Source organism: Astatotilapia calliptera, chromosome 17 (genome assembly GCF_900246225.1).
Source record: "Astatotilapia calliptera chromosome 17, fAstCal1.2, whole genome shotgun sequence".
Taxonomy (NCBI): Eukaryota; Metazoa; Chordata; class Actinopteri; order Cichliformes; family Cichlidae; genus Astatotilapia; species Astatotilapia calliptera.
The window spans coordinates 31,479,988-31,504,478 of NC_039318.1; the positions used below are offsets into that span (position 1 = coordinate 31,479,988).

A 24,491-nucleotide genomic window follows, 5' to 3' on the forward strand; every position below is an offset into this window, starting at 1 on the left:
ATTTGCCAGCGTGTATTAAACAGCTGGTGTCTTTGGTAGTTTTTTCCACCACATGTGGTAAAGTGGACCACAGGCAAGCTTTTAAAAAGGCCATTGTTGTTATGTTTTGGCTCAATATATAAAGTGAACATTTATCTTTGGAAACTTAAAGTTAAGTCTACAAAGTACTGTAGCTTTAACGTTACAAAATAAAATCAAGAAAAGAATTACAAAATAAGTAACAACGCTGTGCAATTCTAAGCTCCTGTTACATTATTAAAAACAGGTCAGGTTAGCTGCTACAAAAATGTCCATCTCAATAAAACACCAATCAGGTGGTTAATATTACTAGCAATATTTTCTGAGCTTTTTTTTAAATTACTTTTTTGTGACCTTGTGGCAGTTTTGCCTCTGTACACCACCACAGTGGATATTAAACCAATCATTCAAGATATGATTAAAGTTCAGAATTTCAATATTGTATTAACTGTTTAGGAATTACAGCTGTTTTCTGAGACGCAATTGACTCATAAGCAGTTTCATTGCCATGTGAGACCTGTTTTGCTCATTATTCTATGAGAAATTTAGCTAATGAAAAATCTGGACTTAGGTGCCAAAGTGCTGAACTTGCATTTGATATCTCTTCACTGGAGGTCTCAGTATGCGGACTGTCGATGCAAATAAAGGAGGCCATCAGTAGTCTGAAAAGCCAGTAAAACATTTCACTGAAGCTGAAGACTTTCTCAGAGGCAAGAAATCGATGACTAAGTCAGTCTGTATAAAAATTGCAGTTATTCCTAAACAGTAATTACAATACTTTTGTTAAACCCCATAAATTAAAACTGCATTTCAATAACATCTTGATTGTTTGATTTAAAATCCACTGTAGTGGTGCACAGAGGCAAAATGACAAAAATTGTATCAGTGATAAGCTAGTTCATTACCATCACGAAATCACATTTGAGTAAAGTCGCTAAGCTAAAATTACTAAGATGGATCATTTCTGCAGGACTGAGTTCATGGGGAGATAGTGGGGGAGGGAGTAAGGGACACAGGGAGTGCTTGTACCCTTGTGAAACGGGGAATGCAGAGACTGAGTGATGGGGGAAGTTGGGTGAGGGGGCTCTGTGGGGCCTGAAAGAACACGGAAAAGAGTGAGACAAAATACATAAGCATCACAACAAAGAGCATACAGTACTGACACGGAGAGTTAAAACGTGGCAACGCTTCTTAATACTGAAAGCTAAAATGAAGCACCTGATCCAGCTCTGTATCTACACAAAGAAAAATGAGCAACTCTGCAGCAAATAAATTTCTACTTTGTTTATAAAAACAGTCAGTTTATAGCATAAATGTTAGCGCTGGAATTCAAACCATCATGCAAAAGGAATCTGCTCATTTAAAGAAGAGACATACTAAAAGATGAAAGAAAATATCATTTTACAACATAGAAATCCTATATTTCACACCGTGTGACTGTGTAAAAACGACCTATTCTTACAGAACAGGACACAAGCATGGTTTCTCACAATTGTTGGATTACCTTAACATGCAGGGAAAAGTGCAATAAACATGACATCTATGCTAGGGCTGTTTTCGTTTCTAATATCTATTAATGTAATTAGCATGCAGATACTTCCAGTGGCAAACTTGGGTTACCTTTGCCTGCCTCTACAGTGGGCCGAGTACGAGCTTCAAGGAAGAGAGAAAGAGAAAGAGACAGAACCTCCTCAGGGTTGTCATTTTTACAGAATTCCTGACATCTGTCACTGCACTGTGGCTATGGTTAGGCTGCTTTAAAACGTTTTCTTCCTATTGAGCTTTTATTTGGTTCACCTTAAGTTAAATGCTTAAACTTCAAGTTCTTGGACACAGGACTCACTTGTATGCATGACTGTGAAAGCCTCCTCTGTGATGATGGGGCCAGAGCCCTCGTTTGTCTTTGCGCTTAAGTAAAACTTGTAGAGCATGCTGGAGTTCAGGTTACTCAGAGTAATGGTGGTCTCGTTGGCTAGAAAGGTCATGACCTGGACTGGTCCCAGTTCGCTGGTATTGTTGACTGCAGACACGGCAAGAAACAGCCAACAATTGGAAAATGCAAAGATGAAAGTTGAAAGGAAAAAGCAAAAATGCTGCATAATACTGTGGCGATACTTAAAGTTGAAGGGGACTGCAAATCCTACCTGGTTGGTATTTCAGAATGTATCCAGTGAGACGTCCATTGTTGTTAATTGGTGGGCCCCATTCCAGAGTGAGAGAGTCCAAACCAGGGTTGATTACACTGAGAAAAGAAGGAGGCCCTGGGACTGAAAACAAAACCAGAATTAACTCTGAGTCTGTTGGCTACATGAGCATTTGTAGGATACAAATATTTTATATTTGAAGGTCATATAATAGTGGCTAAGGAGTACATGAACCTGTATGACTGTTAAGGCTTTAATTGGATGTTGGTTCTGTGTGCCCTTGTATTTGGTAGGCTGTCTTACTAGTACAAACAGTGCTACTAGCAGCAGGTAAAATATATATTTTGTATTAATATGTACATTTAAGATATTGTAGTATAGCAACATTCAAAGTGTGGTGATCCATTTAAAATTTGGAGGAACTTGGCATCCTATTACAGTACAAGTTTTTTTTTATTCTTCTTTGGACCGAAAGACATACACACCTCCCTCAGGTGTCTCAAATGTCTTGCTTTGGCTAGAAGGCCCTTCTCCTTTGTTATTAAGGACTCTGATAGAGAGACTATAGACACTGTAAGGCTGGAGGCCTGGCAATCGTCCCTCACTTCGGTTTCCACTGAAAGTCAAAACTTGCATTTCCTGATCAGTCTCCTCTTCTGTCTCATGCAAACCATGCTTTCGCCTGTAGTATACCTGGAGAAAAACACACCAAGAGTTAAATGAATCATTGTGATGTTGTAACCAGGTTCCCCAACACAAAACAGGAGAATTAAAGTGATGCTCAGTAAAAAAAAAAAACAGAGAAAAGCTTTTTGGCTCTCCTTCAAAGCTCAAAGTAACTTTTTTCTTTCTTTTTCCTTACTTCCTATACTACACTCATTCAGACATACACTCACCAGTCACTTTGTTAGATACACCTTTTCAACTGCTTGTTAATGCAAATATCTAAGCAGCCAATCACATGCCAGCACCTTCGTAGGGTTAGCCATGTAGACATGGTCAAGATGACCTGCTGAAGTTCAAACCTAGCATCAGAATGGATGTTGGTGCCAGATGCTGCTAATCTGCTGGGATCAACTACTTCTTAGAATATACAAAAAATGATTTAAAAAAAAAAAAATCATATAGCAATAAAAGGAAAACAAGAAAATATCCAGTAAGCGGCAGTTCTCGGGGAAAAATGCCTGTTGATTCTAGAGGTCAAAGAAGAATAGCCAGACTGTTTTGGTTTTGCTTTGGTGGGAGAGCAACAAGAACTTAAAAATAACCACTTGTTACAACCAAGGTTTGCAGAAGACCATTTCTGAAAGCACAGCAGCAGAAGACCACAATTGGTGCCAGTCCTCTCAGCTAAAACAGAACCCTGAAGCTACAATTCACATGGTCTGACTAAAGTTGAACAACAGAAGATCGGAAAAATGTTGCCTGCCCTGATGAATCTTGTTTTCTGCTGAAACATTGAAATGTTGAGGTCAAAATTTGGTGTGAACAACATGAAAGCATGACTCCATCTTGGCTTGTATAAAAGGTTCAGGCTGTTAGAGGTGGTGTAGTGTTGTAGGGAAAATGTTCTTGGCATACTTTGAGCTGGTTGTGCAGCTGAAAAATGGGCAGCAGACGAATGTTTCCAGCACCTTGTTGAATCTATGCCACAAAAAAATTAAGGTACTTCTCAAGGGAAACTGGGACCCAACTACTCAAGAAGGACTATTTTCATAGTATCTATAGAGTTGGTTGTATTTATAAGTGACATTAATGTCATAAGATTGGGACATCTACTTTGACATCTCTGTGATGGAGGGGGAAATGTGGCATAAGACAATACCTTGTATCCCTGTAGTTTTCCTCTGACAGAGGGCGGTGATATGGGCTCCCAGTGTACTTCTGCCAGTGTGCTGTTATGAACCATGACCTGCACACTCTCTGGAGCAGACAAAGGCACTGCAAAACAGAGAATATGAAATATTAAGTTGAACCAGTTTGAAAACACTGTGGTGATGGATCGTGGTCTTGTAATAGTAAACACAGTAAGGTTTTATAGTATGTCACATAACTAGACTTATTTATGACTTGACCAATACTATAAAACAAAATGACAAGGGTTACAGCGCCTGTTATTGAAACCTTAAACAACAGATGCTCATTCTCAAACTTCCCAGTCTGCTTTATCTTTTTCTATCTTCCATAGTTCTGATCTAATACCGAAAAGAAACGTATTTCCACAGAATTCACTTACAGTCTTCTCCAGAGTATCCAAACGCCACTTCAGGTTCAGGCCCAACACCATAATCGTTGAAAGCTTGAACTTTGATTTCATAGGGCACATATGTTGGAGTTCCAGACACAACCCACTGGGATACATTGGCCACATTCTGTGCTGACCACTCCTTCTCAACATCCTTCTGTCTCCACTGCACTTTATATTCCAGACCGGGCCCATTGGACTGGAGTCCTGTGAGTGGCTACACAGAGAGTAATGTTAATTAGTACTTGCATATTTCATCTATACAATACATTTAGGCTCAAATCAATCTGAAATATAATTAAAACCATCTCACTGTCCAGGAGATGACCAAGTTGCCTGGCTCGGTTCCTACTCCCTGAACACCTGATGGGTTTTCATCAGGAGCTGAGAAAACCAAAGAATCCTGGTTCGGTCTGAACTTATTTTTGTGTTAAGATGATTAACATATTTCTATTTTCAGTGACTTTTACCTGCAGGGTTGGTCCTATATTGACGTGAGGACTGGCTCGGCTCACTATAGCCGACACGATTTTTAGCCAGCGCTCTGAAGGAGTAGTAAACGTATGGAGAGAGGTGCAGCTGTGCTGTGGTGCTAGTACCAGGAACCTCTGTCAGGTTTGTCCAAACTCCTGGCTGGTGGAGAAGATCCTCATACTGGATCAGAAATTCTGGAGAAGATAAAAGATTCAGATGTCACGAATGTTTTTAACAGCAGAAACTTTGTTTTCATTTGTACAGGTCATAATTACTGTAGGTTAAATCATGTCTGCCGATAGTACAATCTGAGCAAACTGCTCCAGCACTGAGAATTTCATACTCTCTATAGGACTGTTGTTTTCATCTCCTGGGGTCCAGGTGAGCTGGACACTCCTCTCTGTTTGGTCTGTCAGCTCCAGGTCAGTCGGAGGGTCAGGTTTCTCTGTGAATGCAATAAGAAATTTAGTACCTTGCTTCTGTTTCCATATAAAATTTGGCACCAATACAACACCTTTCCACAATTAAAAACATAACAGCAGTAAATGAAATGTACAGCAGGTATTTTGATGGGTAGCTAGTGAGGTTAACACCAACATTTGTTAGCCGGATTACATCATTAACTGTGTTTTTCTTATTTAAAAAACATGAATGTCAGTCAACAGTTTGTATGCACTCACACAGTCCTGAGGAGAGGTCCAAATATTGAAAACGTGGGTGCAAATGTACCCATCATTAACAGTGACGAAAAACTTTTAAAACGCTCACATGCATTCTATGCAAGTATGGTGGGATTTAAAGTTTATGGCAAGTTTTAAGACAAAATTGACCAGAAATAATCAGACTGCAGGGTCAAAAGGTTAATGGGTCAATCACAGTCAAATAGCCGAACGCTGCACATTATTGGCAAAAGTTAGGACTGTTATATCCAATTTTTTGTGACAGTTTTTGCAACTTTATCATTTTTTATGACAGGCACTTTTAAAATAATGCATTTTTATATAATTGAGTAAAACATGTCAAAATGTGTCTCATTTATGCAAATATGTATGTTGCATATAAGCTCTGTGAAAACAGCTTTTAATTAATGATCTTGACCAAAACCTGTGTGATCTTCATCACCAGGACTAGCTTTATATCATCAACACCAGCTCATCAAAAGTTACTAGCAAAAGCCTGCCCTATGGGTGGTTCTGTACACGGGCAACATATGCTGAATAAAATAAATAAATAAATAAAAATAATCAAGAACTGGGATTTTTAATAAATCTTTAAAAAACAAAAAAACAAACCAAATAGATGTTAAGCAGCGCTGTATGTGTGACAAAAGTTTTTGCAAAGTTTTGTTCAGACTGGCCCACCCGTTAAGCTATGATTGTTACAGTTTAATTACTTAATTAACTTGAAAATAGTATTATTTTGTAGAATTTTGTACAGTTTTAGCAGTTGACTGTGACCAACCTGACAACACTGATGATGATACTACTGCTAGTTAGCGAACAGCACCAGATTTGTTCAGGTGTTGCAGGTAAAACCTCACATTACATACGATGTGTCATCAGAATTTAGTGTTCGTGTGTGTTAAAATGATGTCTTCCATATTGTTAAACGCACTACACTTTGCAAAAGTACATAAAATGCAGTAGCTAGCATGACAGCAGCAGGTGAAACACTGCAAAGGCAACTTTAATTACTTGTGTGTTTGATTTGAGACAGCAGACTGCCAAAATTCAAGTAGTATAAAAGTAATGTACACCATGAAAGGAAGTAGCCAAAGGACACACACAATGAGTTAAGCTAATGGAAGCTACAAATTGCGACAATGTGGACATTGTTTACCGTAGACAATTGCAGGAGTAGGAGTCGCCTCTGACAGCGAAAAGCAGGAGCAAAGTGCAAGAAGAGGGTTAGAAGTTAGGGACAGACATTTAAGAAACAGCAGAAAGATCTCAATGGTAATGTTATTTTAGGAATGTAACTAAAGCTTGAGGAGTACAAACTAATGTTTCAGTGCAGTTATTCTGCAAAACAGAATAACTGCTACGATGCCTTCCAGTCAGGTTTTAGACAGAACCACAGCACTGAAACCGCTCTGACAAAAGTGTTTAATGACATATGTCTTAACACAGACAGTGGAAAAATGTCAGTCTTAGTTTTACTGGATCTCAGTGCAGCATTTGATACAGTTGACCACAACATATTACTCAAACGACTGGAGAACTGGGCAGGTCTTTCAGGAACTGTACTAAACTGGTTCAAAACATACTTAGAAAACAGGAAATACTTTGTATCAATAGGTAACTTCACATCTGAGCAGACTAGTATCACATGTGGAGTTCCCCAAGGTTCCATCTTGGGACCCCCTCTGTTTAACATTTACATGCTCCCACTGGCACAGATTATAAAGAACAACAAAATAAACTACCACAGCTATGCAGATGACACACAAATATATATCACAATGTCACCAAGAGACCGAGGCCCTGTACAGGCTCTTGGTAAATGCATTGAGGAAATTAATGACTGGTTGTGCCACAATTTTCTCCAACTAAACAAAAACAAAACTGAAGTAATAGTCTTTGGCGCCAAAGAAAAACGATTACAGGTCACCAGAGAACTTCAATCTATACATCTAAAAACCACAAACCAGGCGAGAAATCTGGGTGTAGTGATGGATGCAGACCTAAACTTAGAGAAACACATTAAGACAATAACAAAATCAGCTTACTATCACCTCAAAAATATTTCTAGGATAAAAGATCTGATGTCTCAACAGGACCTGGAAAAACTAGTCCATGCATTCATCTTTAGTAGGCTTGATTACTGTAACAGCATCTTTACAGGTCTACCTAAAAAATCAGTCAGACAACTACAGCTCATTCAGAACTCTGCTGCTCGAGTCCTCACTAAGACCAAAAAAGTGGACCACATCAGTCCAGCTCTGAGGTCTTTACACTGGCTGCCTGTCCGTCAGAGGATAGACTTTAAAGTTCTGATGCTGGTCTATAAAGCTCTGAATGGTTTAGGACCAAAATACATCAGTGACCTCCTGACCCAGTATGAACCTTCCAGATCCCTCAGGTCATCTGGATCCGGTCTTTTATCAGTTCCCAGAGTCAGAACCAGACACGGAGAAGCTGCATTCAGCTTTTATGCTCCTTATATCTGGAACAAACTCCCAGAAAGCCTCAGATCAGCTGAAACACTCAGTTTATTTAAATCCAGGTTGAAGACTCACCTATTCTCAGCTGCATTTGAATAAAGCACCAAATCCACACTTTTAAGCTTAAATTTCAAAACTTACATTAACTACTGATTTTATCTACTGTTCTGATTTTATCTGTTTTGATTTTACATACTGTTTTGTTTGTTTGTTTGTTTGTTTGTTTGTTTGTTTGTTTGTTTGTTTGTTAAGTGGGTTAGAGCTCTGGGTAGCTCCCCAGCTGGGTCTAGACTGGGTCTAGAGAGTATTTTAAATTCAGGGAATTTAAAATAGAAAGTAGCTCGTCCACAGAAGGACTGGTAGCTCCCCTTACGATAAGGGTTCAGATCGCGCGAACAGGTGTGAAATGTGTGTGTTTAGTTAGTTTGTTTGTTTGCTTGTTTTAATCAATTTTAAATCATACTTTTTATTTGTTTTTGTTTCTAATGTCTCTGTAAAGCACTTTGAATCACCTTGTTGTTGAATTGTGCTATACAAATAAATTTGCCTTGCCTTGCCTTGCAATTAAGGAACCAAAAGGGGTTATAATTGGGGGGGGGGGGGGGGGGGGGAAATCAAACAATAGAAGCAGGAAAGCAAAAAAGCCTCTGGATCTGTGTTAGAGCTAAATGATAACTACGTTAATAAATTAAGGTGAGAACGTACCGACAACAGTCAGCATGGCACTGGCTGAGTCCTGATCGAGGGTGGTGTTCATGATGCAAGTATAAGTCCCCTTATCATCATCAGTCACGTCTCTGATGGTCAGACTATCAGTGTCCACCTCGAACCTGAAAGTATTAACGAGAAATAACATCAGGTATTTCTACAGAGTCAACAGAATAAGTGCAGTCTCAATGGTTGGGCGTACCTCTCATCATCAGGCAACTCTCCTCTGTCTTTGAGCCAGGTCATGGTGGGGATTAGGGAAGGGTCATGCTTGACTTTACACTCAAAGACAGCGCTCATTCCTCTCTGCACCACCTTGTACTCTGGCTGCTTCAGGATACGAGTGGGCTCTGCAAAATGGATAACCATTATGTCACCGCTGATAACCTAATACCCACTGACAAAGAAGAATTGAACCACCAATGTCACTGTCTGAGTTCTGATTAGACTATACTGACCTTTAACCTCCAAAAAGACATGGTTCTCCTTGATCCCAAGGTTGTTTGTGGCAATGCAGGTGTACTTTCCGCTATTTAGCGGCTGGGCTACATTTATTTCCAGAGTACCATTCTCATGGATTACATATGGGTCAGTATTCTTAATGCTGATCTGACTGTCTTTGAACCTGCATAGAAATGGCAACCAAGGCAGCTCAAGTACAGTACAGTGCATCTTAGCTTTGAAATCTAATAATATTTCAAATGAGCTGACAGTTACCATGTGATGGTTGGAATAGGCGAGCCAAAGGAAGCACAGTGTAGTAATGCAGGGCTGTTGGTGATGACCTGGTACACTTGGTTAGGTGGAGTGAGGACCCTTGGTGGTTCAGCTTTAAAGGAAAAAAAGAGAAGATGCTTGGTAAAACTCATTAATATGGCCATTTTCCAAATCGTTTCTAACTAAAGATTTGTATGGGGCAGTTCTAATATGAAATAAATATGTTTTAACTCACCAAGAACACTGACAAAAGCATTCGCCAGGAGGTAGCCGAATTCATTGGAAGCATTACACTGGTAGACAGAGCTGGACCCTGACTGCACGTTGCTGAGAATCACAGTGTCGTCTTCCACCTTGCGGCTGGGGTCCTCAGGAGTGTCTAGCACAGGGCAAGATGATCTCTACATCATCATCTTTAATTGAAAATGAGCTGGAACTGAGAATTCAGTCCCCAGCTAATCAAGTTTACTATTTTGTCTGCTTTAAATTAGAAGTGATCTAATTTTTCTTACTCTCTATGGGAATTCCATTGACAAACCAGTCTATCCTTGGTTTGGGTTCTCCATTGACTCGACAAGTCAACACGCCAGTTTCATTAGGGGCGAGGATCAGGTTCCTGGGAATGCTGACCCAGAAAGGAGCCGCTGGGGATAATGAACAAGACTGAAAATGCTCAGTGAAATTCTTGACAAGCTATCACTATAAATCTTTCTTTAGCTTTCAACGTAATATAGGAGAGAAGACACTGGTTGTTTCTATAAATGGAAGATTCAAATGTGTATTTATCTGCTTGCATTAGAATGCATTTATGAATAAAAATTGGGGTTCAGAATAAAATATGGTAATACTGTAAAACAAATTTAAGGGCATCAGTAACATGACTGAGCTGATCTGCCTACCTTTGACAGTGACCTTGATGGTATGGTGTACAGTGCCCAAGTTATTTGTGGCTACGCAGCGGAAGTTGCCAGCATCATTTTCATTCACATCAGAAATCTTCAGTGTTTTCTTGAAGTTCTGGTAGGACACTCTGTTGCTTGGTAGCTCTCCTCCTTCTTTCTGCCACGAGATATCTGGAGTCGGCCTATCACAGAAGAAAAGAGATTACAGCAAACAACTCTTCCAGTCAGTTAGTTTTTCTTCTCTTTCAGACACTGCGGCACTAATTTGAGTAAACATAAACCCTTAGAGTAGTTACTGCATATGCCAACTTACAAGCCCTCAGCGATGCATTCTAGCTCCAGAGTCTGCCCTCTCAGAACCATCTTGGTGCTGGTGGTGCCGAGAGGCAGCATAAAACCAGGACGACGCTCGCCCTCTGGGCTGCCTGAACAGGTCAGAGCACAAGACCATATCAGCAACAGACCAAAACATTATACTTTAACACTGCTCTTCTTATAAAACAGAGCAGAAACCTCAGGGATGATTTACATTTTCAAAGGGCAAAGGAAGAGGAAAATGTAGTGTTGATGAAAAACTAATTGTGGATAGGAGAGATGGTTCAGTAGAATGTAAAAGAAAGTCTTTATTTACAGCATAAAGACAATACCAGAGCAAAGGGGATGTCTTTGAAAGACCTGAGCATTTGTTTAAGTAAACAACCCATGCATATAAATGCACAGCTGGACTGACTCCAGCCTTGGTCAAGAGAACAGTGCCAGCATGTTTTGATACAGGGTTCAAATACCAAAGGACCAGAATTTGCAGGAAAGGTCAGAAAATGGCAAATTATCCATATCAAGTTTCACAAGGTGGAGATGAACAATGTTACATAAAAAATAATGTTAACATAATAATGTTCTTTCATTTGTGACTATAGATAATTACTTAAAGGCCACAAACTGTCAGTAACAATTAATTGATAGAGTTGCATTTTACCTCGTATCACACTTTGTATCTTGTTTGTACTGATTAACGTTTAATTTGAATGAAGTAGGAGAAACCTGAGGAAGGGCAAGTGTTACTTACAGAGGAGGGGATTGAGGCCAAGTTAAAGGTGAGTGAGTGTGTAAGTCAGATATGGTTATGCAGGGCAGTAAAAACAGGGCCGGGTTCACACTGAAGGGGGCTGAATGGGTATAAACCAGCACTCACCACTATAGAAATCAGTGATATTGTATAAAGCAGCCAGAGTCTCATTCATTGTTTCCACTGTAATATAACAGAGAATCATAAGCATGCAAAACTAGGAAATGCAATGCATTTCCTAGTTTACATTGTAAAGCAAAGTATGTGTGTCACCCAAAGCCATAATTGAAAAAAACAACAACAACAACAAATAAATAAAATAAAATAAAAATAATTACACAATTATTATTAGTGAGACTGAGATAAGGACATTATAAAATCAAAGCCCTTACAGAGCTCAGGGGAGACAAACTTAAACTAACATTTATCTACAACAGTTTTGCAAGAGTGAAGTAAGGAAGTTGTAAAGTAAAAGGGTGTCTGACAAAGGAGAAAATACTAATATTCAGTTTACAATAAAAACTGAAAGTTTTCAAATGTGAAATGCTGGAAATGACTTGTGCAAGCTTAGACCAGACCTTTTTAGCTCCATAGTTATTTCTAGCTGCACAGCTTCATAGTTTAGGATTCCATTTGAGATGCTTTGCATGGTTTTAAAAACCCTTCAGTTCCTCTTCTATTTGAAACAAGTCGTTTTAGTTCCTTCCTATTAAAAAGCCTACGTTTTTCTGATTGGATGCCCCTAATCTGGCTTCCACAAACAGAAAGTGCTTGTAAACTTTGCCTTTTCATGTGAGATGACCATATAAGGAAATCTATGCTGAGCTGACTTAAGCTTGGCTCAGTAGAAAATATTGTGAGAAATTCAGAAAAAGGTACTTTTTTAATTTAAGTAATTGAGTTTTTGGCTTCTTTAAGGAGAAATCCATTGCTTATTTAAACCAGTTTTGACTTACTGTCCAGGACAGTGACTGAAATCGGCTGTTTCTGCTGGATGGTTTGTGTATGAGGAAAGCGAGCGTAACAAATGTAGTCACTCCTGGTGTCTTCTGGGAGAACATTGGAAAAGTACAAGTCTCCATTCAGGGCCTGGGACACTCGTTTATCCAGTGGTAGCTTCTGAAAGTCTGGGAGGGTGAGAGACAAGCAACTTAACAATGCAAAAAGCTTCCATTAGCTCACAAGATTGTTTTATCAACTACATTCAGAAATGAGATGGGTCAGAAAGGATTGACCCAATCTTTTGTTGGTGAAGGTGAAATTCTTTAGTCATTGCACCTTATATGTCTGCAAATATGTACACACGACTCACTATTATCCATCCAGAAGATGACAGGAGGGGGCAGCCCAGCAGGGGGTCGACATTGCAGCACAAGGGAGACCCCCTTCTGCACCATGATGGCCTCATTTCTCTCCTTTGACCATAAGGGGGACCCTGTGAGTCACAAACATCAACACCAAGAGGTTAATGCAGAGTGGATAATATTTATTTGTACTCAACTAGTCGTCACTTTTAAAGCCCAAGCTTTTAGAGCTTATGCATTTAAATACAAAGAGAAGACTTACTGGACTGCCTGATGACAATGCTGTCAGATACGGCAGTGCCATGCTCATTGTTAGCTATGCATTGGTAAGTTCCCTCATAAGCTTCAGCCCTTTCGCTGCTGATATCAATGACCAGAGTTCCTGAACCGGGCTTCATTAAAACTTTGGAGTCTTTCTCCACATCAAAGTGAGTCCCATTTCTTGTCCAGGAGAAGCTAGAACCAAGAAGTATAGAGCCATGAAGGAAACACATGGAGCAGAAGAAGATGTTATGGCACATTTATTCATGTGTCAGGCAAATTTGAATTACTAATTTGACACTAAATCATTCATTAGGCATTGCAGGGACTCTCTCACCTGGGATGAGGCTTCCCCTTGGCTTCACAGTGGATGACAATGTTCTCGCGTGGATCAAAGATGTAATCCTTTGGGGACTGTAATATTATAGTAGGGGGCTGTGGCACTGAAGAAACCCCAAAAGAAGCGTAGTTTAGATACACAGCACAACAAAACCCGAATGTGCTGAATAATGCTGAATGTGTTCAAACAGAGTTATGTACAAGCAGCATGCAACAAGCAGCGACAATCAAGACATTTATAGATGAAACACTCCATGCAGCTTACCATCACATCTACAAAGCACCACTTTTTACAGTTTTGAAATAAGTGCATGCACATCATTCGCCAAAATATTAAAAAACTCCACACCAGAAACCACACCAGTGTTTGGGGAAACTTACATCCTTCCAGTACTTTAGCTTTTTGTCCACCATGACATGCCACACCACAGTAATAGAATATTGAGGAAAGGTGTTAGTTTTTGCAAGGACTAAACAACAGGTTCAGGTGAAATAGATTCAGGTACTTTTAAGCATTTGACTGAGCCTGCACACTTTTTGAGGGGAGGATGTTTAGAAAGGCAGGTGCAATAAATGCTAGAAAAGTAGATGAAGACGTTCAACGGTTCAAACAGATTGTGTGATATCAAGATAAACAGAAATCCTTAAAATCTCATTGCAAAACACCATGCTGAAACATGCAAAGTTGAAATAGAATAGATAGAATAGAAATAGATTATTGCTACATTTTCATGAGGTAAAATATCTTCACTTTATCCCACAATATGAAAGTATTTCACTGAAATTCCATTAGTTTGAAAAGAATTATGCAAGCGTAACATCAAGTCTTACAATCACAGAGCATGTAAAGGGCAACGCTTACGATCAAGAGGCACTTCAAGTGCTGAAGTCATGTGACTTAGGAGTGTCAGCAGCACAGCTCCGAAGCCTGGCACCCACTTCCTATTCCTGTCCATGCTCAGGTGTGTCAGTGGCACGGTGCAAACCTTTTCCCCTAGGTCCAACAGAGGTGAAGGTTGTAGACAGCGTGAAGAAGTCTGAATCTGCACTACACAGAGGAATAAAAAATACTAAGAAAAACTTACTGAGATTTGTCTCAGCAATTTTAATGGCAAAAAAAGATTTCAGAATCAAAAAACAAGTGCACACGCACTATCCTCAGATGTATACAAATATGGTTAAATAATGTGAGTCCATCCATTCAAATGAACTACAGGTAAATAGAGCTGAATATTTACTCTGTACTACAATGGAAAGTTTACTTTAGTTTTTCTGTGAGGTTATTTCCAAAGTTGGGTATCTAGAGTCATGCTTGGCAAGTGACTCATAGTCATGCATAGGCTATCATTCGTTCAATGTAAAGACACTGGCAGGAGAAGTCCAAACAAACCGGATTCCCATCCTTGCAACTTAAACAACTTTAGCAGTGTGCATGCATCTGTCCTTCTTCATTTCGTTTACTTTCTCTTCTGATGAAAATGCCAGCGAGACAGACTGGCCCGGCACAATGAGCTTCCGAGTGTAGGTGCTGTCAGAATTAATCATCTGGGTGTTATATTCCAAAAAGCAGACACAGACTAATATGCTTGGGCAGTTTGTGTTGACTTATTTGGCGCTAGCTGCAGTCACATCTTATTGACCTCCAGACAAAATAGCCACTCAAACATAGCATGCGCACTGCTGAGATGTCCCTCCTACCACGTGCGTGCCTGTAAACATATGGCATGTGAGTGCACTGGGCTGGAACGATCGCAGCTCTGCTGCAGATATAGCCTCACACAGATTGGCACATGCATGCAAATACATATCACATTAGAAGCACCATCGTTGCCAGTGTGTCATATATATCAAGTTACACATGAAACATGAGCCTCGGCTACTGTTGCGTAGTTCTAAACAAATAGATGCAGATTGATGAGCCGTCACAAACACACAGAATTGTGTTGAAATTAATGGGCTGCTCTAAACTGGGCCATGGGGAACAGGACATTATGCAAAAACAAACATTTTTCCCCTTCATGTCCTATGCAGTGTGCATGAACTGAAATCATGATCCTGTTTTTCTTTCATGGAAAATTCCTTCGTGCTTTACTTTGAGTTCCATGTGGGGAATTGCGAGGTAGTCCAGAATAGATATGGCTATATGGAGCTGGAGCATAAAGGTTCTATTTAATTGAGTTCCGGATTTAACAGGTTTGTAGTCATGGCGTGAGAAAGCTTTGCAGAACTTTTAAAACCTTCTTATACCCCACACAATAATGTTTTGACTCCTGGCAAACAAATATCACCATTGGGATCATATGATTTCCCCCAAAAGGTTTCATGTGATAAAACAGTTGTGATCACAAAGACAAGTATATGGAATTCCAGAGTCACTTATATGGCTAATTCTTAACCAGATTAAAATGAGAAGAACACATGAGTTATATGTAATAAGGGATCCATGTCTCGTGCATCCTGACATGTTGATTATTCTTAACCAGCACATGCATCTCTGTATACACACTATTCTATGAGCAGTGCGCACAAACACATCAGTATATTATTTTGACAGAAGGGGGTTAAGGTCCTCAGAGGCATTTGAAGGTGAAATTTTCAGGCTCATTGCTTCAGGCTATCTCTACTCTGCGGGACAGGAAGCATGTCTGATGATATGAAAAAGTATGGTAATGACTCTGACACAAGTGTTGTGCACTATTGTGACAGGGCAGAGAGTGTGAGCTAATACAACCTCAGGACACAGCTAATTACGCTGACACGTCCTATTGGATATTCCTCTCACAAATTAGTCGAGAGGAGAGACACCAGGGAGAAAGAAGCACACAACAAAACCTTTGAAACTCATTGTGGAGAGAGGCAATATGATCATGCAAATGTAATGGGCTATCTTCAGATTAATTACGATCATAGTCCATGCAGCTATAACAGTAATGGCCTCCCACACAGTGTCACTAGCCATGCTGAGCTGTGCTGGACCTTGGAGCATTTTCCCACAGAGACACATTGAGCCTGAGTTCATTCAAAAGTGATTGAAGCTTTTAAGAAGTAGTTTGGTCTAAAAGGTAATGATTAAAAAAGAGAAAGGATGGCGCTGGAACGGCTGGCAGCCTTAACCCAATTTCCCTCGAGATGAATAAAGTATTATCAATCAATCAATCAATCACCAAGAATGAAGAGAATGTTCAACGTGGGTTTGAAATTAAGATACCTATAGCATGAGTGAAGACTGAAATACGCTAAATCATCCATTTTACCATCCTATTCCTCTCCTTTAATATGGAGAGACAAATTTTAAGAAACATTTTAAGCATAGCAGATTTAATTCACTAGGCATTCAATAGCACGCTCTTTAGATCTGTCATTAAGCTAGGCTACGGATTACGCTAGGCTACTGTTTTCTATGCTGAAGAATTGAAAGAGAATTCTTTAGCATAGAACAAAAAATAGCCTTAAACAATGACCCTTAAACCATGTAACCATTTGAGAAATGTGAGGAAACAAGATTCAGTTGCTTGCTAAATTGGTAAAAATGTATTTAACAAAAGTACCTTAGCTTACCGTAGCTTAATTAAGCTAACAACACAACACAACTAAATCAGCAAATGAAGCTCTGCAGTATACATGTAGTGTATAATTAAATATCAGCTGCCTTCAAATAAATTCTCAGTTTATTAATATGTTTTCTCACTTGATATTACCTAAAAAACAAATGAAACATCAGTTAATCAGTTTGTGCATTTGATTAGAATATTTAAAACAGTACTTTTTTATGGGAAAGCCCAGTTTGCATTGGCTCTAAGATTATTACACTTTAACTCTTCTACATATATAAGATGACAAAAGAGCATGTTAGTTAATAAATGAGTGTTACAAGCTTTACAACTGATTTTTACATGTGTAGAAAAATCAGCTTTTATATCTGACCTAAGTCACATCTCCAGAGTGAAGATTGCCTGCAGGGTAAAAAAAAAAAAGGTAGACAACACAGATGACATAGTGAAGCATAGACACAAACACACAGATGCGTAAAATTAGCTGCATGTACAAATGTCAGCATCTGCATATTTCTACTGCTAGAACTCACTTGGGTCTAACTGGCACAGTGCTTAGACATTGTAAATACAGAAACTTTAACTTGCGTGATCATGTACAACAAAACTGAACTCTCAATCTTTGCATGACAAGGACAAAAAGTCCTTCAAACCTATTTGTTGCACAGTCAACACCGAATGTGTTTATGACTCCTGTTGATTGAATTTGTCATAATTAAAGCCACGAGGCTGTACTGTGCAGCGTGGCGGAAGATATTTCTCTGGCAGGAGACTCATCCACACAAAGATGCTTATAAAAGTGTAATTACACACATACATGTAGAGAGCTGGACATTCTTCCTGAAACTAGATGGGAAAAAAATAGTTTCTCGTTGCTCATTTTTTCAGAGGCTCCAAACAAAAAAGCCAAAGATGATGAAAACAAAGAGGACTCAATGGAGGATGAGTGGGATGACTGGCTAGTAGGCAAGTCATCTCTCATCCTTCTTTTTTTCTCTTCTTACTGACTCAAAGGTCGAAGTCCACAGGTCAAAAAAGTCACCCTAAGGCTCTGCCTTTTCCTTCTTGGTCACTCTATCCTTTCCTCTTTTCTTTCAGCCTGATCGTCACTGTGTTCTCCAATTCTTTCTTAAACCAAGCCCACGAGCAAGATATAGTTTCACTATCTCATCGGTTTAGTTTTACTGTAGAATACTCGATATTTGAAGCATTTCAAGCAAAAGGTACTCCTTTTTTTCTTCAGAGTGAATGAAAAGAGTGTTCCGTGTATATAATAAAACAAAACACAGATCCTTGTATCCATGTACACAAAACACTGACCGTTAGCAACCTGAAAATAGTTTGATTTTGACAACTTTTTGCTTGCCTTCTTGCCAGAGTCAAGAGGACTGAAAGTGCTCTCACTATGAGCACACAGCTTCTTATCTCTGTGCTTTGGTAAACTACCCAGCTTTGAGAGTTAGCGTATTATTTAGCATAGAATTGAGAGCGAACCAGGGCGTGTCATGTGGTGCCTCTAACCAAAACTAAAGGGAATGTTACCAGTAGTGAGAACACACCTGATTCAGAGAACAAAAAACAAAAAAAAGATGATTCTGGACTTGGGAGAATCAAATAGTGGCCAAGCTAACTTATGAGGTATATTATATGATATCAAGTTCACTCCTTCAAGTTTACCCATTTGTACTGATTAGTGACATTCTCCCACTGAAAAACCACACTATAAGTATTTTATGTGGATTGTTATTTTAACTGTTAGGACAAATGACAAAGGATGTTGCATATGGAGCTGCTGGGCAGAAGGAAAAGAGGAAGACCACAGAAATGATTTATGAATGTGGTGAAGAAGGACATGCAGAGGTTTAGTGTGACAGAAGAAGTGTGATGGAACCACTGTGGCAACTCATAAAGGAGAAGAAGAAGATCCTCCGGGTGTAGTGATGTAAGAGTAAATATGCATTGGTGTTGTAATTATAATTTATAATAGTAATGGTAATTCTAAATTCCCCATAGGTGTGAATGTGAGTGCGAATGGTTGTTTGTCTCCATGTGTTATCTCTGCGACAGACAAGGATAAGTGGAAGAGACTGGATGGATGGATGGATGGATGGATGGAATGGTATCCGAAGGTAAATAAGTGTTTAACTAAGCAATTATTATATGTAAATCTAATAAAACAAGTAAAAATGGGAGAAAGTATAACCTACAAATGATCTCAAATGAAAGTTCAGTCTCCAGGTTGAGGGTTTGGTGTCACTCCTCTACCCCAACGGAAGTAGCAACAAATGACCTATATGAATACTTGCAACATACAGTTGGAGGACTTGCTGATTGATACTGAACTCCTGGTTACTTTCACTCAAATTACCCTCGACAAAAGAAGTCATCATAGCCAGAGTCAACATTTCATGATGTGAGGGCAGCTGACAGAAACCCAACAGTCTTCTTAGTTCGTAAACCCTGAAGCAACTTGCTAAGTTGGTCACTACGCAGCCCTCAGTCACACTGAGAGACACTGAGAGATGACAGCCCGACTAGAGAGATGAGCGAGGCAGAAAAGGGAAGCGGGAAGAGAATTAGAGGGAGGGACAGAAAACACAATCATCTGTAGTCGCATCAAATCATAGTGACAGAGATATTTGTGAACAATAGACTGAGTCAGACTGCTTTCAGCTAGACTGGACTAGACTGGATGCTCTCTCATCTGTACTGTAGCTCAGCACTCAGATAGTTCACTCTTTTTACATAGCTGACATCACAATAACATACGTTCAGTTTGTAGAGTAAAAGCCGCAGTTCACCATGTAATCAGAATGGACATCAGATACATTTTCTTTGATTTCTGCGTTTCTTCCAGTCAGTGAAAGCAGAGTTTATACTGTCATTTCAATGTGGGTACCCAGATGTACAATAATTATATGAGTGAAATCCTTTAGAAACATCAATGAACGTATAAAAAATGATACTGAAATAATACCAGCAGCTCAAATATATTACTCCAAGTTCCAGAAAAGAAAAAGGAAGACAGAGACAGCTTCCTGTAACTAAATACAAAAACAGTGCAGGCTGATACCAAACAACTGCTTTTGTGCTACCAGTGCCTGAGGATAGAACTTTACCTCAGTGGTTTGCAGTAGCTTCACAACTGATGCTGCATTCATTGATGAAAAGCAAGTGCTGGTGTCAGTCTATCAGGGAATAGTATCTTTTTAATTTATAATATAGGAAACATAATCCAGTGATACTGTTAGACTTTAACAACCTTTTTTTGTAACCTTTTAGCTACTAAAACATAAACAGCCTGTGAACCCAAATTTTTAGACCAAACAGTGACAAACAATAGAGGCTCTTCTGTCCCTGAGGTAAATGATACCATCTTAAAGAAAAAGATCAATGATCATTATCCTTGTAGCTCAGCTTTGGTCTCCATCAGCTCCTTCAGATAGATAAATCCTACAGACTATTCTACACTAACGCCAGAGGAAAGTTACGGTATTGGAAATAAGCCAGAGATGTAATGATACACCATGAAAGAGACACTTACCTATTAAGTCTTCTGAGTAAAGGGCTCGTGTTAAAAACACCAACCTACTCCTAGTGCTGTATCTGTCACTTTCATAATCTTATTGGCTGACTGCTCGACTCATGTTCTCTATTTCTCTCTCTCTCTAGCCGATCTATGACAATGAACTGCCTGTTCTTTGGGGCAAGGCCTCGACTGTGAGTGGAAGAAAAATAACTGGTAGCACTGCCTTACTAATCAGCTTTGATAGATGAGGTGCTATTCATGCACGCTCTCATATCTTTTTACAGAACCTAGAATTATTTACTTTACTTATCTATGCTTCACTGTAGTTCTCTTTGCTTGGACTGTAAGGTGAAGCAGTACTCGGTACTCGGTCCCGGTCATAATCCCATCCCATCACAAATGGGAAGCTATGCAATGCAATTGCAGGTTTTAATGAAGAAAAGCACAAAAATTCAAACTGGTACGGATTTGATGAAATACCTATGAGATAGGGGTGCAACGATACTCGTATCGATTTTGAACTGTTCGATACAGTGCTTTCGGTTTGGTAAGCATATGTATCGAACAATACAAAATTTTAAATTTATTTTATCAACTTTTCTTCTGACGATGCTGTCTGTGTTGAGAGCTCAGTGGATCTGCGTTCGACTACTCCACCTAGGCTGCACTGTCGAGTGCAGATCCACTGAGCGCAGTGGAGATTTGCTGTGTTGTGGCGTTAACGTCATTTCAGATAAACGCTGACAGCACTAGTGGGAACACAATGAATATGAGTGCACATTTACACCGACAGCATCCTAGTGCAAAGACAAGTGGAAGCAGACAAAAACAACAAGCACGCATGCTACAAATGATACAAACTTTACCCGAGTCATTTAGACAGCCGTTAGCACATGATTCTCCTTATGGGGACCTGATATGTTTAATATGCTGCTGAGAATATAGCCCAGAAGAAGCGTATAGTATAGCTTTTATTTTGGAAAGAGCCATTACTCTGTAATAAACTCTCTTTTCCAAAGATGAGTGATTTCTCAATCAGATAGATTTATTATTTTATCCCTTTGTTGTTTCAGCAACATTAAATTTAAAAACTGTACGTTTGAGTTAAAAAATATATTTATAATTTTAATAAATGACAAATTAAAAAAGCATGAACATTGTTTTGTATCGAAAAAATATCGAACCGTGACACCAAAGTATCGAACAGAACCAAACCGTGAATTTTGTGTATCGTTGCACCCCTACTATGAGATATTATTGATGTGTGTGTGCGTGTAAATTTTTTATAGGAAAGAAATCAGGAGGCTTGTTGTGGTGCGGAGAATCTGAGAGGGAGCAGTTTCCATCCAGGGGCAGTAGTTGCACAGGGATGAACCACTGGCATGGCCAATTTGACCTCAATCCTTTGTGCTGTGGTTGACCTCTTGCCAACCTAGGGCCTTATCCATTCTGCAAGCAGTGCAGGCCCATGCACTCTGAACCACATCTTGACTGCCTATTCCAAAGCACTGGAAGAAGGAAGCTAAAAGAAATGGCCAAATGGACATCCATAAAGTCAAAGCTAATAAATACCACCCCAACCTACCCACTCAAAGTTATTAGATCACAAAAGGAAGGAAACAGTTCCCAAGAAACTCTCCTGTTTTCTTCATGAGATCATCTTAAAACCAAAATGGCAGATGTGCAAGTGAAGAGGTACTATTCCTCATCTTCAGGTGAGGCGTACAGGTTAAGGGGTGAAATGCTGTTGACACTGCTGAAGGTTACCAACCAAGACTATCTTGAGTAGGCCACATCAGTGATTTCCTCACCTCACCTTGCGTAACATGCACTATTTTTAAGATGCACACAGTCGTATACTTGGAAGATAGGGAGTATACGTAAGTATACATATACATACATATATATAATTTTTATACTTTTAAGCAGTGAGCAGTTTGTCTGTTGCCAAAGAGCATTTCAGCAGGATTTACCCAGCTTTGTTTACCCTGATTTCACCATCAAAGCCTCATCATTTAACTGCTGACTATCTATGAGTCTATCTGCTATTTGGAAGTTGATGTAGAGGGAGCTTTCATTACACTAACACCACTTCTTTACAGTCAAAATACAGACCTGGCAGGCCCATTGTCCTCAATAGCCCCCAAACCGGATCACACGCAGATAACTAATCAAAGCAAACTATCTAATGCTCTTTTGCATGCGGACACACATACACACAGTGTGGGTCTTCCCTTTTAGGATCAGTTATTCTAGCACCATCCGCAGAATGCCCCAGCGCCTGCTTTTCTCTGAGGCTTTGTGAAGTGCTGATGGTCAGCATGCGCCACGCCATGTCCATTGTGCTTCCTGTTGTTTACTAAAGGGATAATGCTGAAATGGCAGGGGACAAGGTCACACCTCCAGAAATAAAAGATGTAGCCACAGTGCCACCCAGTATTGTTGTGATGACAGAAACTAATACACGTCGGTACAAGTAGACCTGGTTTTGATACTCAATATTAATTTGGAAATGGATTTATAATCAATTTTGCTTGGTCCAAGAAATGACGCAATTTATAAGGGATGGTGTCATCTGCATAACCATAAATGATACATATGCAGGCTGTGTGACTGTATGATCATTATATGGTCACATAGACACAGTTGTGTTTCCTTAAACCAAACACACATTTTGAAATATTTTCACTGAGTTTAATAATAATAATAATAGATTGCATTTATATAGCGACGCTCAAAGCGCTTTACAGTTCCACTATTCATTCACACACTGGTGGAGACAAGCTACAGTTGTAGCCAAAGCTGCCCCGGGGCAGACTGACAGCAGCGAAGCTGCCATATCGCACCATCGGCCCCTCTGGCCAACACCAGTAGGCGGTAGGTGAAGTGTCTTGTACAAAGACACAACAACCGAGACAGACAGAATAGGGGATCGAACTGGCAACCTTCCAGTCAGAAGATGAGCTTCCCAACCCCCTGAACCATGGTTGCCCCTGCAAGCTAAAGTCAAATAAAAGAAAAGGTAACACTCGAGTTACAAAACTAGTTGTATGTTTTTAGTCATAAACACGCACAACTAGATTTTTCCTTATTTGCCTCTGAGGTATCTGAATATTCATGTCATTGAAAGGAATGGCACACTGACTGATGGTCTTGGCTTTCTTTTTTTAGCTTTGTGCTGTTTAAAATTGTGATTTTTGTGCTAGTGTGCAGGAGCACGCAGGTGACATGAAGTGATCGAACTCATAGCAGCTATATATCTGAATGGGTTGGTGAGTGTCACCTGAGCCCCCCCGTATTTCATACTGGGATTATCACTGGTTGGTCGCTGTTTGCCTGAGGATTAAAACATCGTGCCTTACAAGCCTTTAAAGCTGTCGACAACAGGTCTATTTATGAATGAGCAGTCAAAGTGAAACTAGGCTTATGTAATGTCATTCTGTACTGTTTTACTGGCCAGTTTGTACATCTGTCTTGCATAAAAGGGGACATAAGCTGTAAATCTGCTTGACCCCCCCACCCTGTAACCACTTTCAAATTCAACCCTGTTGAAGTAAATTCCCATGCATATCCAACCCCTCATAATCCCATGATATAAAAGCTTGACTGTAACAAAGCAAAAGAGTATCTTATGGTCTTTCCTTTTTTTTTCCTATTGAGGGAAAGAGAAGAGCCCTGCCTTTGCAAGACGTGAATGCTAACAGCTTTGCTCCCGGCATATTTGTGTAAAAGAGTGAGAAAATAGCTAGGGAGGACTTTGAAGGTATCATTCACACTGCCTAACAAAGGAAACAAACTGCAACGTTCATTTTGTGACAAAAAGATTAATGGCACTAAGAATGGGATTGTTTTTAGATTGAAACATGAAAAAAAAAACCCCACATCAGACGATATTAGTTGTACCATCAAACCAAGTTTATATACTTAAACTATACAGGCTTTGTAAATGATAATTGCCTTAAAACAAGGACGGGGGGTTCTCATCCGTGCATAACTCAACAGAAGCTATTAACGATGGCTGTCATTAAAATTCGCTTCATCTGATGTCACATTTTACGGCTGTGATATCT

At 39.6% G+C, this 24,491-nt stretch overlaps 1 protein-coding gene across 14 annotated transcripts in view; it reads right to left on the minus strand.

Moving 5' to 3' along the window:
* Nucleotides 1-24,491, minus strand: part of nrcama (neuronal cell adhesion molecule a) — a 64,410-nt gene that overhangs the window by 7,131 nt on the left and 32,788 nt on the right. For 3 of the 14 annotated variants that reach the window (XM_026146401.1, XM_026146399.1, XM_026146406.1), the window contains exons 3-28: nucleotides 14,204-14,389; nucleotides 13,723-13,740; nucleotides 13,340-13,445; nucleotides 13,004-13,197; nucleotides 12,750-12,872; nucleotides 12,394-12,564; nucleotides 11,564-11,620; nucleotides 10,685-10,796; nucleotides 10,369-10,553; nucleotides 9,982-10,113; nucleotides 9,705-9,848; nucleotides 9,470-9,581; nucleotides 9,211-9,377; nucleotides 8,955-9,102; nucleotides 8,750-8,874; nucleotides 6,721-6,750; nucleotides 5,225-5,326; nucleotides 4,878-5,075; nucleotides 4,721-4,791; nucleotides 4,399-4,624; nucleotides 3,988-4,103; nucleotides 2,648-2,855; nucleotides 2,163-2,285; nucleotides 1,862-2,038; nucleotides 1,639-1,671; nucleotides 1,048-1,113 (exon numbers count right to left, since the gene is read on the minus strand). In XM_026146401.1, the coding sequence (XP_026002186.1) occupies nucleotides 1,048-1,113; nucleotides 1,639-1,671; nucleotides 1,862-2,038; nucleotides 2,163-2,285; nucleotides 2,648-2,855; nucleotides 3,988-4,103; nucleotides 4,399-4,624; nucleotides 4,721-4,791; nucleotides 4,878-5,075; nucleotides 5,225-5,326; nucleotides 6,721-6,750; nucleotides 8,750-8,874; nucleotides 8,955-9,102; nucleotides 9,211-9,377; nucleotides 9,470-9,581; nucleotides 9,705-9,848; nucleotides 9,982-10,113; nucleotides 10,369-10,553; nucleotides 10,685-10,796; nucleotides 11,564-11,620; nucleotides 12,394-12,564; nucleotides 12,750-12,872; nucleotides 13,004-13,197; nucleotides 13,340-13,445; nucleotides 13,723-13,740; nucleotides 14,204-14,297 (3,238 nt within the window). In that variant the 5' untranslated portion in view covers nucleotides 14,298-14,389. The remainder of the gene's footprint in view (nucleotides 1-1,047; nucleotides 1,114-1,638; nucleotides 1,672-1,861; nucleotides 2,039-2,162; nucleotides 2,286-2,647; nucleotides 2,856-3,987; nucleotides 4,104-4,398; nucleotides 4,625-4,720; nucleotides 4,792-4,877; nucleotides 5,076-5,224; nucleotides 5,327-6,720; nucleotides 6,751-8,749; nucleotides 8,875-8,954; nucleotides 9,103-9,210; nucleotides 9,378-9,469; nucleotides 9,582-9,704; nucleotides 9,849-9,981; nucleotides 10,114-10,368; nucleotides 10,554-10,684; nucleotides 10,797-11,563; nucleotides 11,621-12,393; nucleotides 12,565-12,749; nucleotides 12,873-13,003; nucleotides 13,198-13,339; nucleotides 13,446-13,722; nucleotides 13,741-14,203; nucleotides 14,390-24,491) is intronic. The other 11 variants (XM_026146413.1, XM_026146404.1, XM_026146410.1 and 8 more) reach the window with 9 other exon arrangements.